Source organism: Cygnus atratus, chromosome 5 (genome assembly GCF_013377495.2).
Source record: "Cygnus atratus isolate AKBS03 ecotype Queensland, Australia chromosome 5, CAtr_DNAZoo_HiC_assembly, whole genome shotgun sequence".
NCBI lineage: Eukaryota > Metazoa > Chordata > Aves > Anseriformes > Anatidae > Cygnus > Cygnus atratus.
The window spans coordinates 51,114,887-51,135,498 of record NC_066366.1 but is presented as its reverse complement, the minus strand read 5'-3'; the positions used below and the strand labels follow the sequence as shown (position 1 = coordinate 51,135,498).

Genomic DNA, 20,612 nt, shown 5'->3' with positions numbered 1-20,612 from the left:
CAAGACAGTTGAAGTCTTTTAACAGTTCAAAATTCTAAGGAAAATAAGTACAGCTCAAGATTGTATGCACATTTCTTCTTGTATTATCAGGTTATGATGAAGTCCTAATCAGAAAGTGAGGAAGGGATGCTCTTAAAGTGTTTTGGCAATAAACTCCGCCCCTCCAACCTCCAGCCCACTGCACAATCCACCTTTCCCTTTCACGGGCTAGAATTCAACATCCTGCTACGTGTTACTTCCTACATCTAACATCATGCTTATTTACAAAATATTTATTTATGGACCTATTTTTCTAGGCCATACCGTATTGTGTATTAGCAGAAAACTTAAGAGCCAAGTATAAATTCAGAGTAAAACCAGTTCTGTACATTCAGAAAAGTCAGGCAACAATGGGATTGTGCTGTTTTTTATTGTGTTTTCAATGGAGAAATACATCATCTGTTTACAAAATAGCTCTTGAAAAATACAAGGAGTACAGATACTATAAAACAAAGCAAACTCCAGTCATGAGACACTACGTACATCATGCGAAAGCAACAGTCTGATCTCCAGGTTATGAAAACTAGAATTAAAAAGTCACTATACAGAAAGGTTCCAAGTTTCCAGCTTGGCAAAACTTGGGTGCAGTTACATGAAACGTTTAATAAAATGAAAAAGACTTTCTGATGTGTAAACAAAATGACAAGACTAAATTTGTGCCTGGCAATTTCGATCTAAACTCCATAGCTACACAAAATACACAGACACCTTGTACACTTCAACTGTTAATATAACCTTCTTTTTGGGGTGGACAACAGCAGGCTGCACAGGGCAAGGAAAAGAGAAGTATTGTATACTAGACATCTTAGACAAATGGCAAAAAAAACCCTTCAGTTACTGCACAGCCTAAGTAAAAGATAAGCTACACTCTGACTTTGGAGAATTAATTTAGAAGGATAAGGGGAAGAGTGTAAGTAATTTAATTTTAACATGAAAGATGCACGTGTAAATAGGATGAGCACAATGAGAAGGGAGTTCATAAAACATGCTAATCAAAGTATGGGAAATATGATTTGACATCCCACGTATTTCAGACTAAGTAATAGTAACATGAAGTTTGTTATCTACATCTGGTATTACTGCTGATATCCCTCATGTTCCTCAAATACTGTTGTTCTTTGCCATGAGAGATTCAGTTCGTTCAAAAGAAAAAGTAGTTACTTATCTTTTTGATAGGACTACAGAACAAAAAATAGGAGTAAGAGAGCTTACTAGATGTCAAGTGCTTACTAGAAATATGATTTTTAAAAATTCAATGTTGTTCAATATGTAAAACTATTTTCGATGAGCCATCTAAAAATAAAAAGGTTAAAATCCTCTGGGAAAAAACTTTTTGCTTTTATTTAAAATTTGAACCTTTTTAACGCATACAGAACTTTTATGGAGTGTACAAAAATCATCTTATATTTAGTGATTCGAAGGCCATCAAGACAGGTGTTGTATTTCACAGGCACACATTTACTTAAACGCTTTAGTGATGGGACAAACTTCTGAATTTGTGCCTACAGGCCACAAGGTATTGTGATTATGTAAGGGGGGGGAAAAACAATATTAGGGTCTGGCTTGTTTTTGTTTTGTATAGCTACTGTCCTTTATGGTGCATACAAGCTGCAATAAAAACCCCAACACTAAATGCAAAAGCTTTTCCCAAGAAATACAATAAAGGGTTCAAAAAGGAAATAAGGAGTTTGATTAGCTCAAAGGAAATTTTATTTGCTGTTTGACTGATGATCTGTATGCACCTTAAAACAATCCTATAAATAAAAGTAGACCACATCTTAACCATGTCCCACCAATACTGAAAACTTCCCAATTACTTCCTTGACATATGTCTTATTACCTCAAGATTGGACATTCCTCTTTAAAGGCTTACTGCTGCTTGATGGCAGTTGAACTAGTTATACTATACACTTTGTTTTAATGTAAAGTATGTCATAGAATGTCACCCAATTTGCTGATTACTACTACTGAAGAGATTCTTCAATAAAACGAAAGTGTATCAGCTGAAGATCTAAAATTAGTCATACTCCAATAAAAAAAGTACATAAAAGTGCATTCGAGGGATTCTTATGCCAGTTTTATCTCAATTTTGAAACAATGCATCAAACAAATTCAATCAGAATGTCAAATATGGCTACAAATAGTGTTCATGTTTTTAAAGGCAGTAATCCTTTGAAATATTTAATGCAACTGTTGCTAACACATTAATAGTACTCCTGGCTTCACATACTAACCTGGACTTCCAATCAAGTGGTGATTTTAGCCCAGAAAGGGAAGTGCACAAAATATACCTAAATCCATTTCCGATCATGTTCTAGTCTTGCACCCTCTGTTCTCCTTTTTTTCTAGCATTAGAAGACAACAGGTTGAGTTGGCAGATATTGTTTATGGACCCCTGAGGTTGTTTTTACCGGTTCAATCTCAATTTTATTGAATTCTTGATAACAGGAATAGGATTTGCAGGGAGAGCAGGGATATCTGAAAGGTCTGTACTGGGTGTTTTCTGAAATGAAAAGAAAAGAAGTTTGGTTTGTATATTTACAAAGTTAAAATACAAGGAAAATATTGTAGAAATTGGCACTAACTTTCAAAACAAATCTTTAAAAGAGTAATTAAGAATGCACCAAAATAAGAATAATTATAAACTATAAATACAGAAGCAGGATATTTCCTTTGCCAACACAGCCATTTAAAAAAAAAAATTCTTTCATAGTGTACATTTCCTTTTTCCACAACTGCAAGAAATTGGGAAGTGATGCAGATAAAGTTGAGCCTACTAAAAACCTTTATTATAATAAAAACGTAACATCCACATAATAAGAGTACTTAACCAATGACATGTACATCAGATAGCATGTTTAAGATTTAAAGACTGCTTTGAATAATTCAGTGTTAAGCCCCACCCCTTTACAGATGAATGATGAAAAGCTGTTCCCTACACAAAACGCATCTTTTTTAAAATGTGCCTGTTTAAAAATTCTTAATGGCCAGACTTCTAACTTTTCATAATGATTTAGATTAACAAAGAAAAGGTATGATGAACTGCTTTATGACAGGGATAAGAATTTCACACCGAAAAAATAATCTGAACATTTTTGTCTCACTTAAAAGAATTAAATCCTGTTTGACAAATAAAGGAAAACACAGAAAAGGAATACAATATTTAATACAATTCATTAATTTCTCATAGGATTAGGAAGCCTCTATTTTCATGTTCTTTTGTTTTGTTTTGAAGTTTTAAGTATTTATTCTCCACTCCTCCATATTGACATCACAATAACCCAGTTATTATGCGTTACTTCCCATGATTTATCAGGAAAGTGTTCTACATTATAGATGTTCAAAATTAGTATTAAGTAAATTTTACGCATGGGAAAAATTGCATTAAAATGACCGCTCTTAATTGTTTCATTAAGGAATTAGCTGAGTACACACTGACTGATATGACAGCAAAGCACAATGCAACAAAGATTCAGAGCAAAATAGCTTTGATATCCCACCTTCCCCACCCACCCCACTGCACCCTGGAGCCCACTGTCTGGTTCATGCTGACCTACATTGTTTTCATCTCCTGCAACATGAGCAGTGCTCTAAAAGCCAATGAAAATACTGGAAAGGTGACAGAAGAGGCCCGCTGCACTTTTGTAGTTTCCAGATTACTTTTGCTACAGTAATAACTACTCAATTCATAAAAGCTGCAAAACTTTATGCAAAATGAATGCACTATAAGATCTTTAAAGAAATTAATCTCCCTGAAGTACTTTTAAGCGTCCACATCACATCCACAGTTTCTGTTAAACAATTTTGGTAGCTTTATGCAGTACTGCTCATGTGGTTCAAAAAGCCTAATAACCAATACAATTAGTACTATTGCAATACATCTCCATTTTCAATCAATACGTTTCTTACACATCGTTTAATGAGTAAAGTATGCACATAATGCTTTGTGACAGTGAACTTTTAATCAGTAGGACAATAACAGAAGTTTAAATATGCCACTAAATACATGTTCTCTAGAAGTGATTACAATATTAGGGACGTAAGTTTAAGAGAATGCCACAGAATGCTCCTTACACTCCTAACACCTACAGTGAATCAACACAGCTGGGTCATCAGGTTAGAACAGCTCTCTCCCCCTTCATACCAAGTATCAGGATCTGAAGTTAACATCTCAGACAATTCTCAGCCTCTACCAGGGTATCTGAGCAGCAGCTATTTAAAGCATTTGTTTCCTTGCTAGAAAGGATTATTCTGTGATGTGCAAAGCACAAAGGAATAAACTGAGCCCCTTACTTTGAAGGCACAATTCAGAAGAGCGAATCCAGCTTCGGTCAGTTTGTATGGCAAGCCATACATGTTTAGCTACAATGCACATTCAATAAGATCAATGACCATCTAAAACACAAAAATTATGACAGTAACAACAAGCAACTTTCCATACAATTGGTTTATATTAAAAAATTATAAATTCTTTGTTTTTAACATCTGGACTCATTTTAACTTCTATATTTTCAGCACAGATTAGCAAGAGAAACAGATGCATAGGTTTTAAAACCAGTACCTGAGGAGCTTGTAAAGTTGTCTGAAGAGTTTCTGTTTGGGAATTAACATTCACTTCTGTCTCGAGTTGCTCCTAAAAAAAAAAAAAAAAAAGAAGCACCACAGTTACACCATTTGTACTTCTAAAGCTACATACACTGAACTTACTTAACCATAATGCCTGAAGTTGTATATACACAACATAAGTAAAAAAGGCAAGTATCAGTGCTTGCTACACTGATACCCACACTTCTATTACAATACAGAAATCACCACACTAAAGGATGTTTTGCTCACTAGGAACTCAGTATCAACACAAGATACATCACTTCTCATTTGCTGCTTGTTTAACCACCTATGCCTTTTATGCAGAATCTTACAGGAAAAGATTACACGTCATTCAACTCATTAAAGTTGTATTATCAAAGACAACCATGTGAAACATTACTGTATTTCTTGCAAATTCAACTGCTTTTCCATTCCTTTGAATTAAGTAAACTACTTCAGTGCTTTGGAACTAAGCTTAAGTCACTGAACTATGTTCATAAACAGCTGAAGATCAGGACAAACCATCTCTTGTTTCAAGAACTGAACATCAACTTCATCACTTTAATTTTGGAGCAGCAACTGCCCACACATACTGAGCAGTACAGACCAAATAGGTGCCCAATTATCCTAAGTCCCTACACAGAACATCATCTTCCTGTCCTTGCTTCTAGTTTTCAACTAGAAGGATTATGGACACTAATTTTTTTTTTTGGGGGGGGGGGGGGGTGGATTTGCAAGTAAATACTCTGGTTTTAGATTCAAACAGCTTGCATTTGTTACTGTGCAAATTGACAAGGAGTATAAGGCTAAATTTACTGTTCTGCCAAAATAGTTTTCCTGCTACTTTAGTGGGTTGGATCAGCTTTCTGGATAACCAGATGAATGTCAGAGACAGTTTTTCAGGTAAAACAGTAGGTCTGAATGGCTAGAACAGGACAGTGGGGCACTCTCCTTTTAATGAAAACAACCTTTTAAAATTGTACCACAGAATCAACCACATATATGGTTTTTCTCCATTAAATGCATTTTTGTATTAATTAAGAAGTTCATTCGTCCACATCCTACCATACATGTTCAAGGACGTAAGATTTAGAGGAAACTACAATAAAAGCTAACAGGATTACCTATATCTTTTATAGTGATCTGTATCCAGAGAATCTATTTTGGACATTAGGATTAAATTCTTATATGCATTTCTGCCTTAACCTGTCTTGAGTTCAAAGAGATTTCAAGGTGGCTACATAAGATTTCTCACTGAAGCGCAGGGAAACTGAACCAAAGCAGTTAAGCATTACAAAATATTTTAATTTTGTGGCGTATTTTCCACAGTATTCCAAAAGTAATAAGACATGCCCAATAAAAACAGTATAAGCTTCTACAGAATCATAGAATCATTCAGTTTGGAAAAGACCTCTAAGATCATCTGGTCCAACCTTGAACCCAGCACTCAAGTCCACCACTAAACCATGCTACTAAGTTCTACTTCTACACATTTCTTAAAGTTCTCCAGGGATGGTGAGACTCAACCACTTCCATGGGCAGCCTCTTCCAATGCCTCACAACTCTTTCAGTAAAGAGATCTCTCCTAATATGCAACCTAAACCTCCCCTAGCACGACTTGAGGCCATTTTCCTTTGTCTTCCCCTTATTGGTGCTTGGGAGAAGAGCCCAATCATAAGGTCTCCCCTGAGCCTCCTTTTCTCCAGGCTAAACAACCCCAGCTCCCTCAGCCATTCCTCATAAGGCTTGTTCTCTAGACCCTCTATCAGCTTCATTGCCCTTCTTTGGGCACTCTCCAGCACCTCGATGTCCTTCCTGTAGTGAGGGGCCCAAAACTGAACACAGTACTTGAAGTGCAGCCTCACCAGAGCTGAGTCTGGAGGGATAACCACTTCCTCAGTCCTGCTGGCCACACTATTCCTGATAGAAGCAGGATGCTGTTGGTCTTCCTGGCCATCTGAACACACTGGCTCATATTCAGCCAGCTATCGACCAACACCCCCAGGCCTTTTCTGATGGGCAGCTTTCCAGCCACTCTTCCCCCAGCCTGTAGCATTGCATGAGGTTGCTGTGCCCCAAGTGCAGGACCCAGCACTAGGCCTTGATGAACCTCATACGGTTGGCCTCAGCCCATCGGTCCAACCTGCCCAGATCCCTCTGTAGAGCCTCCTACCCTTCAGCAGATCAACACTCCTGCCCGACCTGGTGTCTAAACTTACAAGGAGTGCACTCAATCCCCTTGCCCAGATCATTGATAAAGATATTGAAGAGAACTGGCCATTACTGAACCCTGGGGGACACTGCTAGTGACCGGCCTCCAACTGAATTTAACTCCATTAAGACTCTTTGGTCCCGGCCACCCAGCCAGTTTTTAACTCAACAAAGAGTAGCCAGTTTCTCCAGGAGAATAGTGTGGGAAAGGGTGTCAAAAGCCCTACTGAAGTCTAGGTAGACAACATCCACAGCCTTCCCCTCATCCACTGAGTATGTCACCTTGTCATATGTTGCCTTGTCATAGAAGGAGACCAGGTTTGTGAAGCAGGACCTGCCTTAGATAAACTCATGCTGACTGGGCCTGATCACCTGGTTGTCCTGTAAGTGCTGAATAAGGCTAAGGACATACCATTACCCTTTTCACTTACCAGTAAGCAAAAATATTGTCTACTAAATTACAATATACTGGAGGGGCATGGTTGGTTCTCTGAAAGTCTCAATAGGCTTTGATATAACTTCATTAAATAATTTCTATACTGGAAAAAACTTTACATACTACCATGTAATTTTTTTTTTCCCCAAAAACTAAGAAGTGAGCAGGTTAGCACCTGGCTTCAGGATTCTCAGCCCAAAGTGCAAAAATCCCAATGGAATGCATAGGACGTGTTCTTTAACTGAGTAACATACATAGAATTTGGACTGCAGGCGAAGCAAGACACACAGACATTTCTGACCTAAAAAAGTTACTTTTTTTTTTTTTTGCTGTGCTATGGTGTGAATGACCAAAGAAATCCTTATCTTTTGTAACCATGGATTTGGGCTCAGGTTAGCAAGTAACTAATGATGGCAAGTAACGTACTGCAATTCATTAACATACACTTTGAAAAATAACATATAATTTTGATGTCTTTAGTGGAGAGTCTATACTATATCTACAAACACTATCAGTCATTCCTGATAAATAGGAGAAAAGCCCAGTAATTTTCACAAGGAGTCCAAATTAATATAGACGTTATATGGTCTGGCCATACATACCTTAGTTTCCATTTTTTCATGCTCATTCAGATCTATACAGCTAGAATCTTCACTTATTTCATCCTGCTGAAATGCAAGCAAACATGAAAACTATTTAAAAAACATAAAAACATAAGTAAAAAAATCATCAAGAAAATAAGAGGTCAAAGGGTTTTCAGACAGAATTAATTATAAGAATTAACATGTTATACTCAAAAAATTGCTTTTAAGATAAGAATTTAGCATATATTTGTGCTAATGCAGTAAATGTGGCACATTAAGAGTATCAGCGTAATAAAAACAACACTAACACCTAAGCAAGCTGAATACATAAAGAAGCTACGCAATCTGATAGGACATGCACACACTATTTAACAAAATATTTGAAACCTGGAATATGAGAATCAGCACTCTGCAGCAGAAATGGATATTCAAAGTTTTGGACACTGCTATGTTATAATCTTAAAATCCCAAATACCTCTTCAATTTTTATTTTCTTGGGAGACTCTTCTTTATGAGGAGAAGATGTCCTTTTCACTGCTGTGACAGGGCTAGGTGTTTTTGTTGCAACATTTCCTGAAGTTCTGGGTGATGGATTTATTGGATGTGCTGAGGAAACAACTCTGGAGATGGTAGGCTTTGGTGGTGGAGAAATGGCTGGCTGTGTGGCAGTTTGAGGAATGCTTTCACTTGAAGTACCTATGGGTAAATAATTTTAAAAGCTTCAGCAGGATTATGTTTCACAAACATTTCAGTTCAATCACTGGTGTTTCGGGTTGCTATTCAAAACCACTGTTATCAAGTAGGCTTCAAGGAAGCGGTACAATTAATAGTAAAAGCATCTCATTTAGAACAGCACAGTTTAATTTCAATTTCTTTCTGAAAGAGAATTCACGTACCAGACACAGGATAGCCATGTCAGTGACACTCTGCTAGGTCTAATTACCCCTGCTAAACAGCAGAGTATATGGTAGCCCAGACGGAGCTTTGCGCTAATATAGCTATATTATACTTGGTACCCAAAGAAGTTTTATTATTTCTGTACTTAATGCACTAAGAGTGCCTTAAATCAAATCCAAGAGGAATCTGATGCTCCCTTTTTTTTCCTTTTTTTTTTTTTTTTTTTTAAAAAACACAAGCCTTACGTTTATCATTGCTCAGGCTCAAAGCATGCAATTATGGATATAAAGTCATCAGGGAGCACAAGAAAGATCTGACATTCTCTAGACACTTTTGAAAAATGCTCCATGTGACAAAGCTATACCCCATCAATTGAGGCCTACCTGAAACCAGTACGTGCACACAGGATGTTTTTCTCAGCCCCAGAATGAGGAAAAAAAAAGTTACACTGCAATTTTTTTTTTCCCACTAACCACCATCATGTGATTGCTTTTCATTAATCAAAATGCAAGAACAAACTTTTGCTTCCAAATCCAAAAACAGTCATGCCACTTAAACTACATTTAGTGCTCATGAACTCATTTACTCATATTGATGCACCTGGGACAGGATAAAAAACTGGAAAGAACAAGACATCCTACATGTCTGAAGTAGGAGCGATTTCATCTTGAAAGGCTAACTGGTCCGTCCCCTTCTGTATCTATTTCTGACTTGTGCCATGTATACAGCTAAACTTCCAGCAAGTCAGCTACTTTGTTAGGTAAACGTTTTCACCAGACGCCTTTGTAAAAATAAATGCAAAAATTGCTCTTGCAGATTTAGGTAAGGGGTATTTTTTTTTCTCATTAGACTGACTGACCTGTACACATCCTCTGTATTAGGTCAATGGAAAACTTTATTGTTAGTGTGAATGGCAAACAGATCCGTAAGAATAAACAAGTATTGCTACATAAAGTCTTCCACCATGATTTTCTGAGTCTTAAAAATCTTAGTTATAAAATATCTGTATATCAAGGAAAACACGTTACAGCATATTACAAAAAAAAATCAACAGAAACAACATACTATGCCATTTGCCTTACCCCCTGAGCTTTCACTGGAATTTGTTTGTGGCACAGTGACTTCAGAAGCCTGTATGTTGGTCACAGATGCTGCTGTTACAGCTGGCGCAGGACTGCTTCTGCTAAAAGAGAAAAAAACAAAAACACTGAACATGAGTAAAGCAGGCCTATGGTGACATCCACTTTTCACGATGTGTGTGGCCAGTAACAATAGCTGACAAAATTTTATGCACATTACAGAGCACAACACAAAACTATGTCATAGTATGAAGACAGAAATGAGCGTTGTCAACCTAGTATCAAACTTAAGCAACAGAAACTATTTCAGATATTTAATAGGAATCACTTCCGAGACAACTTTTTAATCGAGTAAGAAGTTGCATTAAAAACAAAAAATGCTAAAATTAAGGCAATGTCTGACCAGATGAGGTACAGGGGGAAATATTACAATTATTTTCCCCAAAGGATGGAACGAGAACAATGTAGATGTAGAAGGACTGGAACAGAAAGCCTGTTTTCAATCTACACACTCAGTTATGATTATAATGTAGACATCCTGAGCAAAGCCCCAGGATTACACATGATAAAGTAATTTTTATTTCTTTTTCATGAAATAGGGTAGCAGTATGTGTTTAAAAACCAACACGTGGCAAGTTTTACTTTGAATATGATATCTTATATCGTGCTTGGAAATTATATAGACTTGCTCTAATAGCATGGTCAATGGCATCAAGTATTGAAAATCATTTACCAAGAAAGACCAGCTAAAAGAGCACTTGCGAAAAGGAGCAAGTCCACTGAAGTATTTTGCCCTTCAAAATATCCAGTAATACACACTTAATACTGCACAACCGTAGGAAATCAATGTTATTAACTTCTGCGTATCAAGTAGACAAACTTGAGAATTTTCAAAGTCAGAATCCCATTTAGTTGTGCAAATCTAAGTTTAATAGGAAAAGACTTAAAACACAAAATTTTGGTTTAAAAAACATTAGAACGCACATTTTGAAAAATACAAGGGTAAATTTTGTTCCTAAGCTTGATTTGCATTAATACCATCAGTAATAGAAGTAGCACTACTCATTTCCTAGACAGAAAGCCTGTACTTCACTACTGTTTGACATTTTGATCAAAAACTCAAGTAGATCTTCCTCATTATCACACCTCAATTTCATGCTCACTACTTCTCACCACCTTGTTACTAAACTGCCCCCAAGTTTTTATTTCACCTTTTCTAAACTCATTTACCCAACCTTGTAACTGCTCCCCAACTGAAGTCTAACGCCATGCTCCCCATGCCACAAATTATGTCCTACTCCAGTGTTCAAACTGGAAAGACAGATGCCTGAAAGTTCCAATTTGGAACATTTACACCTTGACATACAGCAGTATCTCATGCATGCAGTATTTGCTACGCTTTTAATAAAATTCAGGAAAAAAAAACAGTCAAGACTGAAAGCTTTCATTACCCCTGAGAACTTCCAGAACTGTTCAATGGACTCGTCTTCATAGCACTAGTAGGTGAAGGCACAGACGTGCTGTTATCACTATCCATAGACAAGTCTAGGCTGCTGTCATTCAGAGCTGTCAATCTGACCCCTTCTGTTGAATGCTGCCATCCACAAGACAAAAGAAAATTATGTTAGTCTAAATGCTTAAAAAATCAACTGAGATTCAAATGACACAGTATTTCAGTTATGCCAACTTACTATCCATTAATTCTGTGAAGAAAAAATAAACGAGAGGTGATTTAACAGGGATGAACTTACACCATGAATTAAGCATCTGTATGTGCACTGAACATAGTTATGCAAGTACATTTTTAGAAGAAACCTGAAAAAAGGAGCATTAAAAAATGCAAGACAAATGGACAGCTTTCAAATCCTTTTGTATGTAAATAACCCTCCATCACATCACTATAAGTATTTACATTTTCCATGTTCACAATTCAGGTAAAGATTCTACCTAACCAATGATGTTCAAAAACAGAAGATAAACTGTTACTATATTTAGTGACTGTAATTTTGGCTTTATTTCAAGTTTCTTTTTCTTCTGGGCTTACAGATGCTGCTTTCACTAACTTCAAAATTGATGTGATGTACCCCACAAATTAGACTTTTGAAAGAACACAATGAATACAAAGAATTTAGAGACTGATTTAAACTTCAGACAGTTGAAGGATCAGCGCTGAACATCAGTGGAGGACAAAAACCCTCTCATGATGTACTACTTAAACAGATGCATTAACATAATGTTTTCTAACCTGAAATGGACTGAAACCAAGTACAAATTTGTTTGTTACCCATTTCCTATTCTTTAAAACAAAGTGTTTTATATTAAACAGCTATAATAATAAAGCATGTTATTCAGATATACCTAAAGCAGATTGTTTTGTGAAGAGCAAAACCATTACATAAACGTGTATTATTCTAGATTAAGCTGATATAAAGAAGCAGAGACTTGAAAATAAATTGTTAAATTCCATATTCTACCCCCTTCCTCCACTGAAAGGGAAAAACATATCCAACACAACTTAATTCAAAAATTAATTACATCTTTCTCTTGTATAGCCACAGAGGTAATCTGCAGATTGGGACAGAAAACCCTTGCTAGGCAATAGGCAATTTTCTGATGTCAAAACTGTCTTTTACATCTTTTACTCTTAATTTAAAAAACATACAATATCAAAAATTGCCAAATTGCAGGTTGAAGAATACCTTCCTTCAAATTATCCTCGAAGTATTCAACAGCAGTTACACCAACAGACTTATATAAAAAAACCAGCATCAAGCTCAACATTCTGTTCTGCTTCTATTTGATGACTTGCAATTTTTCATTTATGAGACTTCCAGAAACATCTGAGTAATAACAATGTAGAGGAAAAAGCTTGAGAGCAGGAATTGCTTGATTGATAATTATATTGGTATTGTTACAGATGCCTCCTCTAGCTGACGTGCATGGAAAAATGGCAAGAGAGCTTTAAAGCCTTATAATTACCTACTTTAAATCTGTTTAGTTTAGGAATGCCAACAAAAGATGGTAATATTTCAGCCAGCAATCTTAAGTGAATAAACAGAGCCAAAGATACTATCCATAGTGTTGACATTCTGGGAAATCTAGTGTAACGTTTAGTGCATCCAGTAATACTGCTAAGAGTCAACAAGATCACATTGCTTATAAAACTAAGCTTTCAAAACATGACTTAAGTTCTTTGATGAGTAAATCTAAAAGGCTGGGAATCATTTCCCAATGGCTTTTTTTCTTCACTGTTCTTATATTAGTCAAGTTTACCTTTTTCTTTTTCTGAAGCACGTGATTAGGTAGCAGTTGATGAAGTTGCTTACGTTTCACATGCCTTGCAGCAATCTTCATATCCATCTCAAACATCTTGCTGTTTATTGCTTGCCTATAAACTGCAGAATTAGAATAATATCAATATGTATTGAAGCATTTTGCAAAGTCCACTTATTTGCCCAGGAAGAAACAGTTTGTGTTACAGAATATTTGTCACCCTCAGGAACAGGTATATTGTTTCCTTGTTCTGGAGCAAAAAAGTGAACTGTCTACTATGTCAGCACAAATATAACACGACTTGCTTTAAAAAAACGACAAACGTGGTTCTCTAAACTGTATTTTTAACTAGTTTTAACAGTGACAGATCATAAGACAATTCCTCATTTCATCTCAACTGGACTACAAATAAGACATCCTCATAGAAACCTACTTTTCTTCTGTATATGGATCTTAAAGATATCTTGGTTATGTTAAATCAGATGCAACGCAAACATCTGATTTATGTCTACTCTTGAAAACATTTTTCCTTCCTTCCCAACTAAGGGAAGAAATTTAAAATACAAAGTTGTCACAATCCAGACTATTCTGAGTTTATACCCAGTAGAAGTTATGTCAGTGGACAGGATATAAAAACCTCACATTAAACAGCTTGTAAAGAGGACTACAAAATATTCTTCACTGGATATTCTTCGCTTTCCATCAACTGCTGGAAAACTTAACAGGAAATGACTGGGTTGACATTAGGAAAATGCTTTAAAAAGTGCTTTTCAGGACTATGTCAAGATAATGTAAGTCATGAGTAAAGCACATGCTCAACTACATGTTTCCTCACTTCCAGTCTCACCAAATCTCAGAAATCCAGATGATAGCTTGCATTTATGTAGTACTTGAACCTACTCTTTTAACTCTGTAAACATGTAATACTTGGATCTTAACTGCAGTTTGTTTAAAGAGGTAAATCTGTCTAAGGTAGTGTTACGCTCTGCAGAGTCACACTCTTTAGTTGTCAACAATTCACTCCTTCAAATGCCTTACAAATTTCTTACATACATTTTAAGTGATTTTCATGAATCAAAAAAGTTAACATCAAAAATTCGTCAAAATATTTCTTGCACTGAGTGTTAGACACAAAACTAAAACCTATGGAACCAACTAGCTAGTATGAAATATCATGGAATAAAAGCCATTTTACTCTTAGAGTCTACTAGATAACCAGTTTTAACCCACTGTTAAATTCAGTTTCACCAAATATGAAAACACAAACTATACATACTGTCAAAATGAGGTTAGGTTCAGTTGATTCCATATGATATCAAATTGTCTGCTTAACAAAGATCACAATATAATTTACCATTTTAGTGAGATCTGAAAGATTTTTGTTCACTTTAATCAATTTTTCTACGTCTAGATACAATTCTACTACTGAAAGACTAGATTATGAAACAAAAACAAGTAACAGCATTAAACAAGCTTAATAACCAAACATTTAGAATGAAGAACTCACCTGTGTCTGTAAAAGACTGAATGTCGTAAGTAAGATCAACGCTTAAATTTTCAGAATTTTCGGTTTTCTTGAACACCAACCCAATCACCCACATTGTACGGTATTCTTCCCTGCAAAATTTTATATTAAACACTCATAGTTCTGACAGAATAACTGAATAATCTCGCAGTTATTTGCTTCAACAGCTAATTTTATATTTTTGCTCCACTAGCACTGGGAAACCAGACATAAAAAGGCAAAAAACAGAAATTAACTTGATGACCTTGCCTTTTCATTTGCAATGCAGAAAAGTAACAAATAAGACACACCCATTTCCCAAACTTAATGAATTAAATTATCAGTAAATGATTTCATTTAATTGTGCTTCTGCAGATTGATTCTCTCATTTACAGGAGTTACAACGAGCCACTGCAACTGTACAGGAAAAGCAGCTTTTCAGTACCTTATCCTGAAGTCAAAATACTTATGTATTTCCCAACTAAACAACTTCAATATTGCTACCTAAACTTCTCTTCAGCTTTCAAGTTTCTCAGCTGTAACTGACTGCAAAGTGCAGTTTTCAGGTAAGAAGCACTTCCCTTTGACAGCTCACCTTCACAGAGTATACATAGAAAATGAACAGCTGAAGACATTTTGTTTTAGCTACACGTATTTTCCCTGTAAGTCAATTTCAGAACTATCCCGCTTTCCAAACAATTAATGAACAAATTTGAAAGGCAGGTGAAGAAATATAATTATTGATATTGGGAAAATAACCTTTCCTAAAAGGCTTGTACATACCAAGCCCTCTGAAATAAGAGCTACTAAGTCTGATTATGCATACAGCTATTAACTGTATTTACCCATTAAAATGGTGCAGAAGATTTACTATCTGCTTTTACAGATTTTCACTTGGAACAAATTTAACTTATGTTTTTGTTTATTTATTTATTTATTTAAGGTAACAGCATACTGTCATTTCAAGCATTTGATCTCTGGGAAAAAAACTGTAGATGGTAAAGAAGGCTTTTCAGATATTCCCTACTTCCCCACTCTCACACTTCACATAAAAAAAATACAAGTCCTTATAAGATAATTACAACACTAGATAGAAAATAGAGTCTTAAAAAGGAGTGTTCTGCTGCTCCCTCCTCTCCCACTCATAACAATGATCACAGGTTTTGGGGCTAAAGGGGAAACAAGTGGAAATACAAATACAATTCTAAGCAATTTGAAGTGCTTGGTATTCTCTCCACTGTTCCCAATCTATAAGAAATCTAGCATCAGCAATTAGCAAGTTTAAACGATATGCATCTAAACTGCTAAATTTAATAACATCACATTTACTTATTCAAGACTCACTTCTACTGTGCCTGATGTTCTACTCGATTCTCAGCACTGCCTTGTAATTAGAACTGTCATACCAACTGATACCAGATGCTCAAACAACAGCAGCTAAGTAGTGGTAGCTGACAAGGAGTTAGTATTATTAGCAATTATGCAATTAATACAGTTATCAGAAAAATAACATTCTTTCCTTAAAATTATTTTCTGGGTTAGAAACATTCTTATACAGAAGAAAGAAAATCTGATTTTACAAAGAGTTCTTTAGAACATCTTACAACTCTATGATGTTAGATGCTCTCACTAAAAATTAAACCATTTAAGACTAAAAAAGTTAGTTTATTGATTAATGTATTGTCATTTTAGCAAAGCAAGTTCCTCACCGTTACATGAGAAAACAGTAGTTTTGCTTACTTGTCAGGATTCTCCTTGGGTGCTGGGAATGACTGTGGATTCACATGAGCCAGTGTAATGAATTCATTCTTCTCCAGGTTTCCAACTAGAATACGGATTTTTGATTCCACCAATCCCACCCTGCATAAATGTCATTTATTAGCAAGTTCTCATTAATATGAAACAGAAACTTTATATTAGGCAAAAATCCTCAGCATTGTTTACTGAAGTATTTGAGACTACAAATGAATTAGCACACACACGACAGATTAATTCAAATCAATAAGCCAAGTAAGCATGTTATAAAAATAATGCAAAGCAGGCTTAAGAAAGCCCTGAAGCTCTATGGCCTGCTTTTACAAATGGAGTTAAATAGCGATGGATAACACATCAGTAACAGGCAGGCAGCAAGAAACTCCCATGTATTTCTCCAATATTCTTTTGGCTTTAGATGTTGAATTTAAGAGATGAGGAAGTTTCCAATACCTGACAATGTTAAATCTTCTTTAATAAAAAAGAAGAGCAGAAATGGGAGAAGGTATTTTTTATTTGAGAAACCTTATTTCTAGAGATTGAAAACAGACCTAGTCACACTGTTAACTAAAATGCATAAAGCTTAAGAAAATAGGATTTGTAAAGTGAACCCGGCAGTGTTGTAAAGAAGCAAAATTCAGCCAATTTACTCCCTAGTTCTTCATCTTATTGTTTTTCAGAAACATACCAACTTCACTTAATTTTATAACAGTGAAGTTGCACATTTTCATTGAAAGATAGGCTAGAATTGAATCCAAGTATGACAGTTTGTTTGTTGTTGTTTTTTGTTGTTGCTTTAAAATAGCAAGCATTATACTCACCATTCTAGTCGCTGTTTTTCTGTCGGTGCGCTTGCTAGAAGTACAATATAATGCCTTTGGAGATAAAGACAATATGCTATTCTATTTATGCTTCTAAAACTAGACATTCAAGCTTTATTATTAAATTTCTCAATACATTTATATTGCAAACTATGGATTGTTAGTTTAAGTACATACCCTGTAATAAAAAGTAGAGAAGGGGGCTACGCTCCCAAGCACATGAATAACAGTTCTCAAAACATTTCAGCTTTTAGGGACACTTGAAACTACACTTTAATACCAGTAACCTTAATAAAAGGCTAGCAACGTAGAACCAGTTGAAAAACCAGTACAGAAGCTTCAATACCTAATGAGAACAAGGATTTAATCTACTACTGTTGAATCTTTTCAAGTAAAAAGAATTGTTCACAATTATTTGTACATAAATCTGTTGTCTTACAATATTTCTGAATAGTTAGATGAGTGGTTAGCATATATTCATTTGTCAAAGACAGAAGTAAAATTATGACTGTGGTTTACAAGTTTAATATCCTCATTTCAGAGCTGTCTAAAGATACTTATCTGCAACTTCACAAACTTTCCTCTAATGATAATTGTTAAGCTCCCAATTATATTCCAGGATAACCAGTGTATACCCTCTGTAAATTTCATAGAAAGAGTATATAAAACAAGAATAGTATTTTAAATCGGTGAAACCAAGGGATGGTGGAAGGAGATGACTACTGTGAACTTCAATACAAATCTTTCAAATCGAGCTCATTACTGTGGGGCAGGTAGAAAACTTTCATGTCTACAATAACTTTTTTTTTCCAAAGTTTAGGATGTTAAAGTTGACTTCCCAGCTAAATCACCAACTTGCCTTTACTCACTATACTGATATGGTCCATTAGGTTATTTTCTGAGGAGGATTTAAAGGTCAGTAGTAACATAAATGATTATACCATAGCACTTTTACCTCATATAAAGTAAAGCAAAGTCAGTGTTGGTGAAAAAATATGGTGCAAAGAGTCCTCTGATGCTATAGGCCTTCACACCGTAACAGTAGATCAAAATCAAAAGACCAAACTGGTAACTACACATTTCTATATTTATACATATAGGCGGAATATGGTGTAAAAAGGGAGAAGAAACACTGATAAATGCTACTCCTTTATAAATGCTAGTCCTTTAAACTCAGTCAGCAAATGTCAGTGAACTATGAGGATTCAAATGGAGAGATCTGAAGAGACTTCTTCCTCTTTTAAATAGCATGGTTTGTCTATTTATTTTTGCATTTCGGCAGTATTTACCTCTTAAAATAAAAACGTTAAAGGAGTTTTTCATTTTATTTTACTGCAAACATCCTCCTTTCAATTACTTGTTAAGATACCACAACTCAATTATTCATATTCCTAAAAACTCTGAATTATTGCTTTAAAAAAAGTAAGAGAAACGCAACAGATTTTTCCCAGAATGTTAAATCTGAGAAAACACACATTCTGCCAATTCAACTGGAATTCAGCAATGTTGCAGAAACACTTTAAAAAGAAATTAGAATAGTGGCCTTTTCTCAAATTTTGTGCAAGTTACTCATTTCTATGAGTTTCTTTTTAAGGAGCACTAGAAAAGCAACTGTCATCCATGTAAGATTCCTGCATCAAACACACACACTTACAGAATGCATTTAGTGGAAAAGACAACTGAAGCTTTTTGTTGTTTTTAACCACATACGAACTGAAACAGACAGATCTGCAAGTATTAGAAGGACCTAATTTTTCCATGTAATTACCAAAAGCTGCTCTTAAAAACATACTACTACTAAAAAACTTCAGAAAACATCGCATGGATTTGGTGTCCAAGTCTCAACTAGCTGGTGAGCTCCTTAAAAAAAAAAAAAGCCTTAATTATGAGAGTAATTATTTGCTATTTTTACTCAGGTAATGCTGGCTGTAATATTTAACTGAAAAATAAGAATATTTAATTCCCACCTCCAGCACAGCAAACACATTTGTTAAACAGTGCTGAGGGGGAATTAATCACTGGAAATCTGCTACTTCCACTCCCAGTAAGGCAACTTTAAAGCAGCTTGTACTTTCAATACATACTTCGAGGTCCATAAAGGTTTGCATTAAACAAGGGCTCAAGGTCTCATTGGTAAATTTTACAAAGGCAAGATTAGTTATTAATTCTTCATTTCCAATTTTATCACAAAAAGTACATCTAACACAGAAGTATCCATTACTTCACAATAAAGAAAAAACAATTTTGAAGCTAAGCTTCCATCTCAATGGTGTTTAATATTATATCGATATACATAGCATTATTTTAAAGTATTCATTTTTAAAAGAAACTGGTGCTTCTTCTTCCCTCCCACCATCTCCCTGTTAGCATTGTTTTTATGAAAAAAACAATGTAGATATTATGTAATTGTCTTATAAAACACCTGGACCTACAAAAATATATATTTTTAAGTCATACTCTTTTCTGAAAAGCCTGAGGACACATGATCTTGTTTATTCAAGTTTATCTGCATTAAGCTTCCCAGGATCTACACTTCCACTAAAGCACTGGATAATTTAAGTCCTATCAAGGCAAGTGTTCCAAGTACCTTTTTAAAAGGTATGTTTATATTTATCTATTTAGAAGGACATATCTTTTTAACAGAGAAACAATAGATTAGAGGTCATTAAATGAATGTCATTTCTCTTATCACCACACTGTCCTCTTGGTTTTAAGTTCTAATCGTTTCATTCTCCTGTAACTTTTCATTAGTAATATTTTATGTCTGAAATCATTCCTGTCGTTTCCCTGTAAAATGCAAGTATATGACGTCATTGTTCTACCACCATCTGCAAATTTAAAACCAGATAAAGGGGAGATAGCACATTACAACTTCCTAACTCCAAATAATCGTTGACATTAAAAAAAAAATGAGAAGATTTTCCTGTTTTCCTAATCTACAATAGTCTCCTTCCATGCACGTATGCAGTAGCCTCCAGACTTCTTTAGCCACACACATCCTTCAAGTTTGCTTATTTTAAGCAGGGCCAGTAAAGCAAAAGTATTTACAGTCAACATAGATGTTTAGCAACTAACTGCCATTGAGACTACTAAATCTACGCTTTAAGGAAATAAACGCTTTTAAAAGGTACGTCAAAGCAAGGATGAGGTCTTCTCTTATCCAGCAGAACACTACACACTGCTTTGAATTTCAGCAGGAACAAGTCAATGACATCTACAATTTAAATAGGAAAAGAGGTGAAGGGGGACAGAAAAAAAACACAAAACATCTAGCTTTCAGATGGAGATTTGACCAATAAAGCCATATTTAATGCACATTGTCAACCGCATGTAACTATTTTTTAATTAGTCTATGCTTTAAATTAACTTACTATGATGTAACAGGAAGAGTAATTCAAATTAAAGCAGGCTCCTTAATACCATTCACAG

The 20,612-nt window shown here is 35.3% G+C and overlaps 1 protein-coding gene across 2 annotated transcripts in view; it reads right to left on the bottom strand.

Moving 5' to 3' along the window:
* Positions 1–390: 390 nt before the first annotated feature.
* Positions 391–20,612, bottom strand: part of PAPOLA (poly(A) polymerase alpha) — a 43,169-nt gene continuing 22,947 nt past the window's right edge. For both annotated transcript variants that reach the window (XM_035539462.2, XM_035539464.2), the window contains exons 13-22: positions 17,184–17,237; positions 16,351–16,470; positions 14,614–14,723; positions 13,107–13,228; positions 11,285–11,427; positions 9,837–9,937; positions 8,333–8,553; positions 7,876–7,941; positions 4,601–4,672; positions 391–2,542 (exon numbers count right to left, since the gene is read on the bottom strand). In XM_035539462.2, coding sequence (XP_035395355.1) covers positions 2,447–2,542; positions 4,601–4,672; positions 7,876–7,941; positions 8,333–8,553; positions 9,837–9,937; positions 11,285–11,427; positions 13,107–13,228; positions 14,614–14,723; positions 16,351–16,470; positions 17,184–17,237 — 1,105 coding nt within the window. In that variant the 3' untranslated portion in view covers positions 391–2,446. The remainder of the gene's footprint in view (positions 2,543–4,600; positions 4,673–7,875; positions 7,942–8,332; positions 8,554–9,836; positions 9,938–11,284; positions 11,428–13,106; positions 13,229–14,613; positions 14,724–16,350; positions 16,471–17,183; positions 17,238–20,612) is intronic.